This window comes from Chinchilla lanigera, unplaced genomic scaffold, assembly GCF_000276665.1.
Source record: "Chinchilla lanigera isolate Chin_1 unplaced genomic scaffold, ChiLan1.0 scaffold00006, whole genome shotgun sequence".
NCBI classification, from domain to species: domain Eukaryota; kingdom Metazoa; phylum Chordata; class Mammalia; order Rodentia; family Chinchillidae; genus Chinchilla; species Chinchilla lanigera.
The window spans coordinates 10,803,525-10,820,478 of record NW_004955407.1 but is presented as its reverse complement, the minus strand read 5'-3'; the positions used below and the strand labels follow the sequence as shown (position 1 = coordinate 10,820,478).

At 34.1% G+C, this 16,954-nt stretch overlaps 1 protein-coding gene across 1 annotated transcript in view; it reads right to left on the bottom strand.

Annotated features, from left to right (window-relative positions):
- The window catches only part of Gbe1 (glucan (1,4-alpha-), branching enzyme 1), a 267,155-nt gene that overhangs the window by 138,758 nt on the left and 111,443 nt on the right, over nt 1-16,954 (bottom strand). The window contains exons 4-6 of the mRNA XM_005375541.2: nt 6,885-7,010; nt 5,827-5,962; nt 3,282-3,372 (exon numbers count right to left, since the gene is read on the bottom strand). Of these exons, the coding sequence (XP_005375598.1) occupies nt 3,282-3,372; nt 5,827-5,962; nt 6,885-7,010 (353 nt within the window). The remainder of the gene's footprint in view (nt 1-3,281; nt 3,373-5,826; nt 5,963-6,884; nt 7,011-16,954) is intronic.

The window sequence follows — 16,954 nt, the reverse complement described above, 5'->3', positions numbered from 1 at the left end:
TATCCTTGCAGATTCTGGTTTCCATCTCTAAGCCTGGCCAGTCATAGTCTTTCACACTCACATGTCTGGCTACCTCTCTGAGGCTGTATAGTTGCACTGGAGTTAGGAGCTCTGAGAGTATTTCCTTCAATGCAATAACACCTTCAGCAAGGCCATCCCACTGGAATGTGCTCACTTACCAGTGGGCTAAGAGAATGTGCCATGTCTGTCACAATCCAAGTTGAAAACTTGAGTAGTTCATAGGCACATGTATCTGTGTTAAAAGCAGTGTCCTAATCCACATGCAATAAAAAACAAAAATTGCCTCTGGAAGAAAGCCTTCTTAATCTATGAAATGTCTAGAAATACTGCAACTTTCTGTAACATCAACTTTGCTCTTTAAGTAAACAATTGTCTTTGTTATTGTTACACTCCCTCTTCCTCTGCTTGAGGACAAGGACTAGAACAATCTGCTTTCTAGTGACACGGTAGTACAAAGCTTAGTAAGATGTAAATCATGGTCCATTCCACTAACCAACAAAAGCCATCTTTTTAAACTGTAACTACGATCATATTATCCTTTACTAAAAATCCTACTGTGCTCCTACTGACCTAAAATGAAAAACCATTCCTTAATATGGCTCAGTATCCTCCTTACTCTGGCTCCTTCTGATAATATTAGATTATCTTATGATAGTCTGGCCCTTCTGCTCTTTATCCCACAGACATAGCCTTTTTCCATTCAGTAAAACATATATTCACTATATAAACAGCCTTAAAGTTCCATTCATTCATTCATTCATTCATTCATTCTGTGTTTTTCACCAAATACTTGAGTTATTTATTATGTGCCATAACATTTTCTATGCTTTATACATACTTCAGTGAAATCACCGTCCTTGTAACTGTACACCCTAGTAAAGAGACAAGAAAAATACATGGAATGCCACACAGGAGTAATTGTTCAAAAGACAAATGAAGAAAGGCTGCTGGTGGAAATGGCAGGTTTTTATTTTTAAAGAGTCTTCCATGGAAGCTGCATGTAAGAGGTAATATTTGAACAAGAAAGGAGAAAGGTATAGATCTAGAAAGAAAAGGGTATGGAGAACATGGAATAGTATTAGTAGGTACACAGGCAAAGGGTCAGGAATGAGCTCATCCCACTTATTTGTTTATTTATTCATTTATGTTTCGAGACAGAGTCTCGTTATGTACCCCAGGTAGGCCTTGAGCTCACTGTGTAGCCCAGACTGGCCTCAAACTCACAACAATCCTCCTGCCTCTGCCTCCCGAGTGCTGGGATTATAGGCGTGTGCCACCACACCTGGCCTGAGCTAAGCCAATTTAAAGAAAAACAAATAAGCTAGTATAGTTTAAGGGGAATGGTCAAGAGAGAAAGAGTTGTGCCAAAGAGTCAGCCAAGATGCAGATAAATGGGGCCTTAAGAGCCAGTGTAAGCCCTTGGCTATCATCCTGAGCAAGACAGTGATATGATCTGATATTCACTTTGAAATGATTACTCCTGCGAAGCTGCAGGAAAGGGCCATGTAAATTAGGAAAAGTCAGTGAAGGAAGAAGTACAAGATAAAAACAGACTGAACAATTAAAGAGCTACTGAAACATTCCAGGTGAAAGAGAATGCAATTTAGACCCGGCTAGTCACAATGGAGCCGGGTAAGCAATCAAGTTTGAGACATATTTTGAAGTAGCACATGGCTGGGTTTCATAATAGCTGAAGAACAGGAAGACATCGAAATAGAATAGCAAAGGCTAATGTCAAGATTTTGCCTGGAAGAACTGGAATGTGAAACAATATTTACTTAATTAGAGAAGATAGTAGAGGGAAGACTTCTGGAAGATTGGAACAGGAATTTACTTTCAGACACATTCAGTTTGAGATACATATTAGGTATCTCAAAAGCCAGTGGACACCATCTGAAGTTCACAAGATAGGCCAGGATTGGGCATTTAAAATTTGAAAATTGCCAGAAAGGATGTATTAAGGCCATAAGAATAGGTACAGAAGCAAAAGGAAACAAGGATTGAACAATGGGAGGAATAATATTTAGTAGTAAAAAAGAATGAGCAGAAAGACCAAAGGAAATAAAGAATAAGCAACAAGTGAAGAGGGAAATATAACAATGGCGGTGTGATGTGCTGGATGCCAAGGGAAAAAGTACTTCCAAGAAAGTGAGAGTAAGCAAATGTGACAAATGATGCTGACAGCTCAAATAAGTGAAGAACAGGGCATTGCACTTAACAGTGTGAAAGTCATCAAGTACCCTTAGTAAAGAGTACCCTGACTCTTTACTAAGTACCCTTAGTAAAAACACTTTTGGCAAAGAGCTCATTTGAATGAGTTCAAGAAAGAACAGGAGTTTAGATTGTTTTTCTAGGACCTTGAACTATACCATTCGATTATTTATTTGAGCTTGAAGAAAAAAAGAAGAAATGGTCAAAGAAAAAAAAAAGAAAGGAGTGAAGAATTTAGGCACAGTAAATACAGATATCATATTCAAGTATAACTATTATAAAGAAAAGTAGAGAAATGGACCATTATTGTCTCGCTGAGATGTCACCTACCTAAGCCCAATTCATCCATTCCTCCAACTATTATTATTCATGCTTTACGTTATCAGTCTAGACTTAATCTAAACTAATAAAATCCCTAATTCTATGCTACTATAGCACCATTTTCTTCTTTACTTTTATTATCTGCAAAATTCATAATATATGTGATTACTGGATTAATATTTATATATCACCATACTGTACATTAGGTGAGGCAGAGATATTGTTGGACTTGTTACATTGTGTGGTCATCCAAGTAAAACCTCTTCAGCATTATAGATTCCCTTACAGTCTTTGTATCCAGAGAGCTGTATTCCTTACATTCCAGCCTGAGGAGTGCAGCCCTTCCTCACACAGTGAGAAGTCCTACCAAGGAACTTCTCACTCACCTTCCTACAGGAGTCAGTAACTTTCGAAAAAGGGATGTGAGCTCTTTCAATAAAGAATTTTGTAGGACATCATTTTCCAACTAAAGAATTGGGCCTCTAAACGTGTCACAATTTTAGCAGGTAACTAGACATTCTTTATCAGAAGTCACTCCAAGAAAAATGATATTAAATAAGGGCCAAACTATAAGTCTAGATGGGAAGGAAGTCCATGATTTTGGGAGAAGAAAATATACAGCTCAGTTACTTCTGTTAATTCAAAAATAGGTTATAAAATATCATGGTATAGAATGTGAAAAATCATTCTTCCATTACATGAACATGAATATAAGATTTTCATTTTACCTTGAAGCTGCAAAAAAGCTTGTGACTTGGTACCCAAAACTGGCATAGTAAGCATGCTCCATGATCGCCATCAATTGAATGCAGTTGTATCCTACATAAGCAAAAGTCAAGCAAAGATTCAAAGATATAATTGTTTTTTAAAAAAGCAATAAAGAAAAGCATCCTAAAGACATAAATTTTATGATCTATTAATTGTGATTATCTTTAAAAGTTCTACTGCTGAACATTATTTCCTTGTTTGACCTTCTAATACAAAATTAGGTACTTACTGTTAGATTCCAACTAGCTAGTTGAAATGTCTTCATCTTAACAAGCTATAAATGATATGCATATCTGTTCTTAATTTGAGTTTAGAATATTAAAGATGGCAATCTGCATATGTTAAATTCAGTTGTACTTGAACATGTGAACATTATGAAAGATGAAGACAAGTAACATTGTATGATATATATTTTTAATTTTGTCTTTTTCTTTGTATTTCACTCATTTTTTACCATACAATATAAGAAATATCACCCAATTAATTTTATCTACAAAGCAACTTTTATAAATCACTACTAATGTTTCCACTTTCCACTATTTTTAGACCTGCAAAATTACTTTAATAGTGTATGCACATACACACACATACACTCAGCACTTTTCTTTGATTTAAATGTTTTGCTCAAATACTAACTGAAGCGATGCAAAAAGGTAGCTATTGTATTTAAAAATCCATAACATTTACAAGCATTCACTATAAGGGTATAATAAGAGAAAAATACTTTTAATCTTTTAAAAAATTTGAGAAAATTAAGTTTTTATTCTGTAAAGTACAACTTGGATAATTTTTCAAATATAATTTGATTGCTTTGAAAGTTACACTTCTGTAACCTATATAGAAAATATTATTATGTTCTTAATGGACAATTCACAAAAGGTTTTCAATTTTCTTGAGGTTTATTTAAGTTCGTATTCATTACCAATTCTTTAAAATATGTAACTATACTTGTAAACCCTCCAGAGTATCAAGTTAATCTCACTGTACTCTCATACAGTAGTTTCTCATGCACATATTTAGTACCTCATTAATAGTAGAAAAATTACAAATTCATATTCAGAATTATGGATTTATGTATTTAAGAAAGAATATATCATTGTATCATAATTTCATAAGGTACTGAAAACTGATTGTAACAAAATCAAATTAGCTCTACCAGACTGATGAGAATATGGATATAAAATCTTGTTCATATTATATAACCAGTTATTATATTTTACAACAAAATTTAGAGTTTATAATTTATTTATCTACTATACCATAAATAGTCTTATGATCAAGAACAATTTTTTCTCAGTGCTGGGTAATAAATGAAGGGCCTTCTCACTGAACTATGTCTCCTGCCCTTTTTTACTTTGAGGCAGGGTTTCACTAAGTCATTAAGTTGCCCAGGCTGTGCTCAAACTTGCGACTCCCCTGCTTCAGCCTCTCAGAATGCTCAAATTAAAAGTGTATACCACCACACCTGGATTAATAATTAATTTTTATAGCATTAACAAATCTGGGATTCCTTCATGTCCTAAGTACTGGGCTAGACATTTAAACATAATGAAAGAATCCCTGCACTGCTGAACATGTACAAAATCTGGTTATAAATAATATATTATTTGGTAATATGAAAGAACATCTTCTAAACAAAAATTTTAATATAGTGTATATTAAATCAAGCTAATGTTAAATCTTTATTTATTTATTTATTTATTGGAATTTTAATTTTGGCATCACAGATTATTAAGATGTATATGTTACTGAAAATTTAATTCTGACTTATAAACCTTACCCCTAGTCAAAAAATGGACTCTCTGGCAAAAGTAGTATAATTAAATGTGCTTTATCTTCCTATCTATTCATCGTAACAGGTTTTAATAATGCTGTAAAATTATTTTTAAAAAGCATTACTTATAAGAAAAACAAGACATAACATCTCCTCAGTCAATAATTGAGTAATGTACTATTTTTTATATTGAGTGCTCCCATGAAGACAGAGTCCATGTCATTACAATCCAACACATGAAAATCTTGTGCAACATGTCTTACACAGATGATGTTCCATAAATGTTTGTTAAAGAAGTCATCCTGACAGGGACTTTATACAATGATTCCAACTCAAGCTGAGTTCCAGGCCCCTTAAAAATATAAGACTGCCTTCTCTAAAATACTAAAATGAACAAGCTATAATCAATGACCACTTCAATTAATAAAGGTTATCTCCTGTAGAAAAGTAATTATGCTTATATATTTATCTACAACTTTGAAAGCCAACAGTTCACATTACTTAAAATTGAAAATGGAATAGTATCTTGAATTCTTATACTTTATCTTATTCTATTTTTCTTTTCTATGCTATCACTATTACAGGGCAATTCTAGAAGCCTGAAATAAAATGCATTTCTATTACATATTTAATCTCTTAACACAAAAAAGAGACACTTGTAATTAGTTTTTCTAATAAGAGAACAGACTCATTAAAATTTTATCTGAATAAAAATCATAGTTATTACTTACCAAGGTCTTTGATTCTTGGTAGTACATTGCATGTAAAATGTTTATAAGAAGCTATTTTTCCTTCATGGGAAGAAATTCCCACATGAGATTCATAAATTCTCAGACTTCTTGGCTTCTTTGGTCTGGAATGCTTAAACTACAGAATATAAAATTACATATAAAATTAAACAGTGAATTCACATATGATGCTAATTGAATAAGCATGTTATATAAAATGGTGAAAAAACTCACACTTAAGACTATTTACAAATACAAAAGGGCACTCACTATATTCCCTATATAGTGTTTTCTTTTTCTAAAAAAATAAGTACTACTTAGATGCTTGTTAATAAACCTAGTTTAAGAAGAAAAAAATCATGTAATGGCACATGACTTATCATTGAGTAGAAAACTGGAGTTTTCTTAGCCAAAGCCTTAAGAAAAGACAAGAGCCAAGAAATGCACATACAGTTATCAAATGTAAAGTCTTTATCAACAAGTCACAGAATTTTCCTCATTAATACATTTCTGAGAGAGCCGTCCCAATCAGCTGTTTCTAAGAACTGATCCTACTTCAGTACTATGACAATGAGAAATATTACACCACTGAAGAGTCTTTGAAACTGAAATTCAGTCTATAAAACAAATCAGCATCTCTTTTCAATTAGTATGTTGAGATTTAGTGTTTTTCCCTAATTTCAAATACAGAATAAAACTGCCAGGCATGGTAGCATACACGTGTAATCACAGCACTCAGGAGGCTTAGGCAGGAAGATTGCTGTGAGTTTGAGATTGCCAGGCCCATACAGTGAGTTCAAGGCTAGCCTGATCTACATAGCAAGACCCTGTCTCAAAAACAAATAAACATAAAGCAAAATTTTTTTTAATTATTTCTATATTCTGTTAGCAACAGATGATGCACTTTGATCTATGCAGAGCATAAGAGGGGCACTATGATGTACATACAATACTAAGCTAGTGGTGAAGAAAGACATTGGACAACACTACAAAATTATAAAAGTAAAGATTAGGATTCCTAGATTAGAACGAGTATTTATTTAAAAATTTATTGTTCTCACTTTGTATGGGTGATCAGGATCCCAGTGTATCCAATCATAATTCACATTACTACTTTCACGAACCACGTACTTCGCCCATGGTGAAATACGGTACAAGATCTCTCCACTTTTACTGGTAATAACCACCTAGGAAGAAAACAGAAAGTCACTGCCTTATAATACTTTTAAAAATCTAAGATAAAACATGATACTTAATGAGTACTGCTACATGTAGAAACAAGGAATGATCTTAAGAATTCGGACCATTGTTCAGATGCATGGGATTAAAGCACACGCTTAAATTCCATTAACATTACTTTCCTCATTGTCCGATATTATACGATCCTTAAATTCATTTACATGTTGAGTATGTTATGAATCTCTAGCAATTTCTATGACTGCAAACCAGCTATTAAAGTAGCTAACTAAACATATAGTAGGTAGTAACAAAACAAGCAGATTCAAAAAATAAGATTATTTGGAAGCTGCTGTCAATAAAACAATTAATAAAAGGACTACTCTTAAAAATAGGGATAAGTTAGTTATATACTCATTGCTTCCTTTTCCTTTTCATAGACGTTAAAGACAATATTTTCAGAAAGCCAAATGGGAAGAATAGTTTGATTAACACTTGACTGATACAAGCACATACACACATTTTTCACCCATTTCCAACTTCTTTTTACCAACTATCCTTCACCATAGAAAAACAAACATGATTTCCTTTACCCGTTTACTCCCATATATGCAAATAGAATCACTTGTATTTTAATAATGGAAGATAACAATAAAATAAAAGCACAGTTTTAGATCCTATCATTTTATACTTACTACTGAATAAAGGACTCTGATTTTAACTAGTTACATAACATGACTTCCAAGTGACCAAAATTGGAGCTTCTTACAAAGCCATCTTTTTTATTAAACTTTCTAAAAGCAGGTAGACTATGATCAAAAATGTTCAGATTTTTTTATCAGAAGCTACATTATGCACTTACCATTGAGAGAAAACATACAGTCCAGTCTGTCTTCTTTAATACAGAAAAGCTCAAGTACTTATAATACTTGGTAATTAAATATTTGTATAATGCTTTATAATTTAGTGAAGACTCTCACACTCCTATCTCATTGGATTCCAGAAAAGCTTTATGACTCAGATACTAAGTGAGATTAAGTAAGTTAATGTCTGAAAATCTCTAAGTGGCAGAACCAAAAGCTGAACACTGAGCTTCTGATACTTCCTTGATTGAAATAGGCTTCCATAGCACTTCTTTTAGATGCCAAAAGGGAGCAAGTCATGGTTTATGAAAGAGGGGCAGGCGAGTGTTGAAAAGGAATGCTTAATTTACATGAACAAAGTTCTCTTTCTTCAATATGACCCCTACTCACCAAAGCTAATCACAGCCAAGATATTGCTCTTATTTATTATCACAAAAGCATGAATCGATAAGACTAACTTACATTAGGAGTATTTTAAACTAAAAGGTATGTCCCTTAACCTACATAAATTTCTAGCACAGTGCATAACGGTTCTATGTTAAGGAAAACGTACTCATTCAAGAATCTAGAACAAAATGTGAGAAAACAAAAGTACCACAAAATACCACTTTCAATGAATACTGAATAAAGGACTCTGAATGTAATTAACCATATAAACGTGGCTCCCAAGTGATTAAAACTGTAGCTTCTTACAAAGCCATCTTTTTTATTCAGCTTTCTAAAAGCAGGTAGAGTGTGATCAAAAATGTTCAGATTATAAGCTACATTATGTTCTTACCATTGAGAGACAGGCTAACCTATCCAAATAACCTATCCAACTACCCTTCTTACTTCACCAGCAGGGCAACAACCACTCCAACAGTAGGTCAGCAACAAATAATCACAGTTGAAGATGTCTGTTAGCAGGGAGAATATCCGAAAGGATAAGAGTTTAAAGAAGCTATTGTATGCTGAATATAATTCCCACATCCTTTGGAATACTACTTCATTTTTCTCTCTGTACATATATGTATTGTCAGAGGCTACTGATTCCTGAACGTTCTAAGACACAGTCCCTCTGTGGACCTTTGAGGCTCCTACAGCTTTTGATGGCCACGCCAAGAATGTAATGCCCTGGACGTTGTTATTGGAGATAATTTCTTAGGGTTGTGTTTGTAGCTAGTAATCCTGAGGGATGAGATAACATCTTGAAAACAGAATAAGCTCTCTTACTGCTTGTGGGAGAAGAATGGATTCTAAAGCCTCAGTACTTCCAGGCTGACATGTAAAACTACTGCATAAGTCAGTCATTGGGGCGATACAGCATTGTCCCTCTGGAGATTAGAAAAGGAACCAATGCAAACAAAACCACTGTTTCTGACCTACAAGGCCCATGTTTTCTGTCAGAATCAATGAATGAAAATAAGACAACTTCTGATTTTGTAGGTAAAGTTAAGTCAAGTCACATACCTAAGAATAATTTGTTCATTCATTGAATAATCTGAATATTTTTTCTAAAATTTCTCTTTTCCAAAAGAATTTTTTCTACAAGAGTTGCTCATGAAAAAGGAGCAAGACTTTCAGTTTCCAAGTTTCTGAGGGAGAACCTCATGGCCTGACAGGTGGTAAGACCAAGGGAGGGAGACCCTAAATTTTGTACCACATGAAACCAGGTAAACTAACACAGGAGCTACAAAGAATACCACATACAGGAAGATAAAGAAAGAAAAACTCACTGGAACAAATCTGGATTTGTTTTTCTTTCTTTTTTTGTGGGGGTGGTAATAAGGAGAAATTGTACCAATCCTGGATGACAGCACCTTTTACGCTCCAGGTCCAGTATATAGGTTGGGAAAAGATCAGGCTCCCTGAGAGAGACCCATTTCAGTGGCCCTGATAGAATAGGCTTCCAATCACTCTATTCTCCCCACCAAGAAGAGAAACATAGTGAGTAAGGTATTTGCAAATTAGGGCTTCAGGGAAATGGGAAGCTAGAATGTAATGTATGACAGGATGTGGGCAGGATCTTAAAGACTTGGAAATAAGCATGTCAACTGGATTAGGAACCAGAGTTCAAAAGTTGAAAGGAAAGTAACCCAGCAGCTGTGCAAGCGAACAGCATCTGGGGATGGAGTGGTTCTTTGGAACTGGAATCCGAGCAAGGAGAGAACCAGTTCAGCTGCACACTGACAACATCTGGGAATGGCAGGACCAATTTGGTACCCAAATCTGAGCACTGAGCATGAGCAGGCGGTGTTTGTGAGCAGCAGGACCCTGGTGAAGAAGAGGCCAGACGGACTCAGAAATACCTTTCTCCTTTCCTCTCCCCTCTACATCCCAGTCTAAATGTTAGTAGCAGAACAGTACAGTGTGAAAGGCGCATTGATAAAAGGGTGAAACTGTTAAAACAAATATTAATGTACATGATTACTGTATGGTGGGATCAGTTAGTGGATGCTATAATAACTCATAGGAATTCTCTCCTTATAACACAGTGACCCAGTCTGGTCCTGCTAAACTGTGTAAGTAAAAGATAAAGATATGTACAAACAAGCAAACAAATCCAAGATGATATCACTAGAGAGCAGACACTACAGAGATCTCCATATTAGCAACAAGCTCTTTCTACCCTGGTCCTCAATTCTCAAGTGTGTGTACACATGCACAGGCATGTGCATGCACACACATGCACACACACACACATACACATACACACACAAAAACAAAATGCCTTCAAAAACTCTCAAGTGTGCTAAAGCAGATCCAAGGGGCCATGATGGAGAGGAACTCAAAAAACAGATTAAATTATAAAAAATGATAAAAGAAGAAACAAACTCTGCAAGAGTAAAGATGATATAGCTAAAGAAATAAAAGAAGTAACAAACTGATCAGTGAACTTTAAAAAATATAAAGAATAGAGTTAACCAAAACGATAAAAAAGATCATGAACAATTTAGCAAAGGATTAGAGTCCATGAAACAGCACTAGACAGAAAACCAGGAGATAGAAAATTCTATTAAAAGTATGGGCAGCAGCAGTGACCACTGAGGAGACAGAATCAGAACTGGAGACAGGGATGATACATAAGGCCATAAACTCAGGAATACCCTAAAAACAGCAGCAGGAGAAGAGAAATGGATCCCAAAGCTACCAGGTGATACAAAGAAAACTAATCCAGGACTAATAGGACTGGCATAAAAATCTGTTTAAAAAAATTATAGCAGAAGTGTTTCAAAATATGGAGAAAGAATGCAACCTACAAGTAAGAAAGGGATATAGCCACAACCACAAAATGATTTCTCCCCAACACACCATAGTCAAAGTACAAGAACAAGGACAAAATCATCAAAGCTTCCAGAGAAAACCAAGAAATCACTTATAAAGATTAACCTAGTAGGATTACAACAGACTTTTCATCACAAACCTTAAAAGTCAAGAGAGCTTGTAGTTAAGTATTTCAAACATGCCCACCTCCCAAAACCTACGAAATTTTAACCCACTATCTTTCAAAATTGATAGAGAGATAAAGGTCTTTTACAGAAAGATCACCTTTAAAAATGAATAACCACAAACCCAGCATTCCAAATAATTCTCAGGAATATCCTAGACAAAAATAATAAAGCCTACAATGCCAAAAAGTCTGATGGCCGAAGATATCAAATAGGGGGAGCAATTAAACAAAGGAAAAACAAAAGAATCAGCAATGACAGGTATAAGTCAGTACTACTCAGTAATGTGAACAATCTCAACTCCCCAGTTGAAAGAAACAGATTGGCAGACTGGAATAAAAACAATGGTTTGCTGCATACAAAAGGCACATTTAATTACAAAACAATTTCACAGGCTAAAAAAATCCAAAGAATAGAAAACAGTATTTCATGCAACAGGAGCTTGAAAGGAAGGAGTGGCATCTCTTTTCAGGTAAAGTAGACTTCAAGCCAAAACTGATCAGAAGAGGGAAAGAAAGTCACTACAAATTGATTAAGGGAACACTTTAACTATAAGGAATACTATATCTATATCTATACCTATACCTATATCTATATCTATCCTGCCTATCTATCAAATATTGGCTTGCTCACATTCATAAAATAAACATTAGTAGACATAAAAAAAATCAGATAAACACAGGCACGATCATAATGGAGGACCTCAACACTCCACTTTCACAAATAGACCAATTGGACAAAATATCAGCTAAGAAATATCAAAGTATATCTACACTTTCAAATAAATAGACTTAATAGATATCTATTCTACCTAATAATATCAGAATATAATCTTCTCATTTACTAGGCATAGGGTCACTAAAATAAATATAAAACAATCAAAATTATCCCATGTATATTATCAGAACATATTGCAATAAAAGTAGAAATCAGTGCCACAAAGAAACCTCAGAAATTTTGAAAACACCTAGTGACTAAATAATGCACTGTTTAAAATCAATGTGTCACAGCAGACATCAAGGAAAAAATTAAACAGTTCTTCAAATCAAAAGATAACAGTATGGGGGCTGGGGATTTAGCTCAGCGGCAAAGCGCCTGCCTGGCAAGCGCAAGGTCGTGAGTTCAGTTCCCGGTACCAGAGAAAAACCAAAAACACCAAAAAAAAAAAAAAAACCACAAAAGATAACAGTATGTAAGCAATAGAAGAGAATTGTGTTCTGTGACTGCCCACATTATAGAAACAGTGAGGAGTCAAAAATGAGCAATTTGAATGAATAAAAATCCTCAAAAGCAGTACAACTGGACAATAAAAGCATGAAAACATGTTTAACATCCTTTTTTCATGAGAAAAATGCAAATGACAACACTAAGATTTCATCTTACTCTAGAAAGAATGACTGTCATCAAGAAATCAAACATTAACAACTAACTCCTGGAGAGTCTGATGGGAGAAAGCAACCTTTCTATATTGTTGGGGGGGGGGGTGTAAACTAGTACAATCACTATGGAAATCAGTGTGAAGGCTTCTCAAAAAATGAAAACTAGAAATTACATTCAACCTAGCTATTCCTATTCTAAGTATCTACACCAAAAGAATTAAAGATACAAGACAGTGATACAGAAACACAAGCTTAAATATCATACAGTTTCTGTCATATAAGAAACCTAAAGCATGCATGATGTAATGAGCAAAATAAAGGATAGGTAATAAGAAACAGGGGAAACGTTTGCATATGGGAAAGGGATACAGAGCTGGAGGGATGAGAAGATAGGGGAGATGAGAATAAAAAATGGGAAATAAAAAGAATTACAGTACATGTATCAATTCCCCATGATGAATGTAATCATTATGTATTTCAAACATGTACTAATAAGTTAATAGTTAGTTAATTAATTTTCCAGTTTCTTTTTTCTTTGAGTACTGAAATTATACCCAAATAATATGTAAAACAAAGCTTTCTATCAAACCTGCATGACTATTTACCATCATTACATATTTCTCTATCCTTTAGACTCCTAAATTTTGGAAATGTCTTTGTTACAGTAACTCAGGCTTTCCAAACTAACGCTGTTCTATATGCATCACCTCATGTTGCTTTTGATTTTCTTCCTAAATTGGTGTAATCTTGAAATCCAATAAGAGTATTAAATATACAAACACTAACTTAGAAAATATTCAATGATTGAAAAATAGCACCTTCTTGTATTTAAATTTGCTTACAATTTTTTTTAAGGAGTGCTGATAGGGTAGGACATTCTTGGATTTTTGCTATGCTTCACAAAGTTCAAATCTGAGATGAAAAATGTTTATAAGAGATTTTATATAATTTAACTCACAACATAAAGATATCAGTATGCTATGTACCAAATGGATATCTCAATGGTAATAAACCTAGTAATAGGTAGGTTTATTCATTTGATTAAATGCAAAGTCTCATTTACTGCTACAAAATTAAAAATAGCATAAAATCTGAGTAGCAATTTAGCAATAAGTATAAGGTTCCCACAAAAAGGGAAATTCTAATGAATTAGCAATTCTTATTTCAGAGTTTGCCCCTGGACATAAGTAGGAATATGACCAATCACCTATATACTTGTCTATTAATCTTTTTTCTTAGCAAACATTGAATAATTAAATAATGTATAATTGTTAAAAATTATACTATTGAATTATACTGAATTTTTCAAAAAGTATTCTAATTTCTAAAAGAACATATTGCATTTCTTAAACTAAATGTAAGTGTAATGGGGATGATTAGTAATTTTGGTTGTTCAGGTATATACTTCTGTATCACTCCATTACTGCTAGAATTTAACTTCCTAAAATCTAAAACATGTGTTATTAATAGAGATTTAAAATGTATGAATTATGTAATCACAGATGTAGACAGAGCTGTGCTATTGAAGTTGTACATCTTGTGTAAACTTTGCATGTTAACATATCGTTAAAATAAAACTTTAAAAAATATATCAAATCACTTGAAAGAATATATTAGTGAAAATATTTCTCTGTTTTATGTCAAATACATACTTTGCAAAACTGTAATATTTTGTAGCACTTTTAAATTTTAATTGTATTCACATATACTTTTTATTGGCTCGAGTTATCTCTGACATATGGAAGGTTACCACCAAAGGACATAATTAGATTAAAAGAAATCTCTGTGCAAAAGTCAAACTGACTTAATATACTTCTTGAAGTCATTTTATTCAGAAAAGGTCATTACAACACAAGCATTCAATGTAAGAAAAAATTTAGTAAATAATGACAAAAAAAATGTGTGTGTGTGTTCATTGATGTTAGGAATGTCTTTTGAAGTCCCTCTTGTCAAAAAATATTTTCCCAGCCAAGTGTGGTGGCACACGCCATAATCCCAGCACTCAGAGGCTGAGGCAGGAGGATTGCTGTGAGTTCACCAGCCTGGGCTACAAAGTGAGCTCAAGGCCAGCCTGAAATGCATAGTGAGACCCTGTCTCAAAAAAAAAAAAAAAAAAAAAAATCCCATGCACTGGAAAATTACTGAGATGAGATGTTCCCCAGGCACCCACAATTTTAAATAGAAACAGTGGATGTGCTCACTGTTGGAAGTGTCAGAATATGGCAGAAGACACTGTTGAGTGTCAGATTTGAAGATTGTGTGTGTACTAGACTAATAGACAAGATATAGGTACTAAACAGTATTATTCAAGCTTCCCCAATCATGCTACCAAAGTCTCCTCATGCTATGAGGAGAAACAGTTTTGAAAAAATAAAGTGTCTAAAGTACAGTAAAAACAAAAAGATACTAACCCAAAAACTATTTGATGAGATACAAGTCCAAATGAATAACCAAACAAAATTATTTCTAATTTCTGAAACAGAATTATGTCACCCTTTCTTTTATTTGTTTTTATTCACCTTTATTGAGGGCACGACTGAAATAGAGAGGATAACTGTTCAAGGCAAACACTATGCTTGATGTAAGCAAACATAAACACAACAGATTTTGATAACACTCATAGCATGCGTATCCATCAATCATCTGAGATAACGGTCACAGAGAACAGGGCCTTTCATTTGCCAAGCTGTCAGGCTGTTAGTAGCTGGGATATTCTGAGTTCTGGAAGTTCTACAAGAAACATGAAAGTGTAAGGGTGGTATTATAAAGGCCCAGGCAATGGCTATCTGCCAAGAAGTATAAAAAATACTTTCATTTCAACAACAGGTACAGGCAAACCAAGGTACAATGTGGAGTCTTCCTATTTCTGTGCATATGGATGTACTTTTCTACTCTGATTGAAATATATGTAGTTAAGCCTCTGTGATGGTGGGAGATTGGTTACAAGAATTAAGATACCAAAAGGTGTAGATGCTCAAGATGCATATATAAAATGGCATTGTATTTGCATATAATCTATGCAGACTCTCCTACATATTTTAAATAAACTCTAGATTACTTATAATTAATACACTATAAATGCTATATAAATAGATGCTACACTCTTCTTTAAGAAATACTAACAAGAAAAAGTCTATGCATGTTTAGTATAGACATAATAATTGTTTTCTGAGTTTTTTGAATCTGAGGTTGGTTGAATCCCTAGATATGGAACCCACAGACACAAAGACCAACGATACATGGCCTCCTATACACACACAGGAGCTAGGAAAGGGGCAGGGAGGGAGAGAGACACACGCACGCATACATGCATATTGTAATTTCTTCTTAAGGAATTTTAGAAGCATTGGAATAAAAATAAACACAAAAAATTATTAGAAAAATAATCAAAAATCCGTAATTTTAAAAATAGTAGTATTTCAAAGGGGTATCTGATCATTCTATCAATAATCTGAACCCTGAAAAAGTAAATGTGTAGTTTTAATATGAAAAAATAACAGTATAAAAATTGTGCTGCAAAATGCACAAGTCAGATATGGTAGTGCACATCTATAATCAATTCCAGTATTCTGGCACGCTGAGGCAGGAGAATCACAAATTCAAGCCCAATGCAGGCAACTTTGCAACTGAGGAAGACCTTTCTCAAATAAAAAATAAAAAAGGTCTAAGGATGTAGCTCAGTACAAAGGCCTTAGGTTCAATTCTGAGCACTGCAAAAGGAAACAAAACAAAACAATGAACAAAAAATAAAATGCATGGACAATATTTATAATTACTAAACCTGTAAAGTTTTATTAACCTGACTTACAATGAAGCCCTTAAATCTCACTTTAATTCAATTAAAATTTTACTGTAAACTTTTAAAAAATATCTATTGTTACAAATTTTAGTCACAGCTTTACCGGTCATTTCTTTTGGGACAATTTCAGGTTTAGTATGATTAAGCAAGAAAATCCTTTTGACATTGTGAAGGCTGAAAATAGCCTCCCAAACAATATCCATCCCACTGCCTACACTCTGTGAAGTGAGGGTCTGTGGGCAGTGATTATGTGGACTATCTAGGAGCGCAATCACCTATATTCTTGTAAGAGGAAACAAAGGGGAATTTCACACCGAGAGAAAGAGACTGCATCATCAGTTAGAACTAGAGTATCCCCCAAATGCCTGTATTCAAAAGGTGAGTGCATCATGAGGACGCTATATTCTCAGCAATGGATTAATTCACTGATGAGTTCACCGCTGAAGGTGCTATTAGGAAGTAGAGCCTGGGCAGAAGAGGAGCACC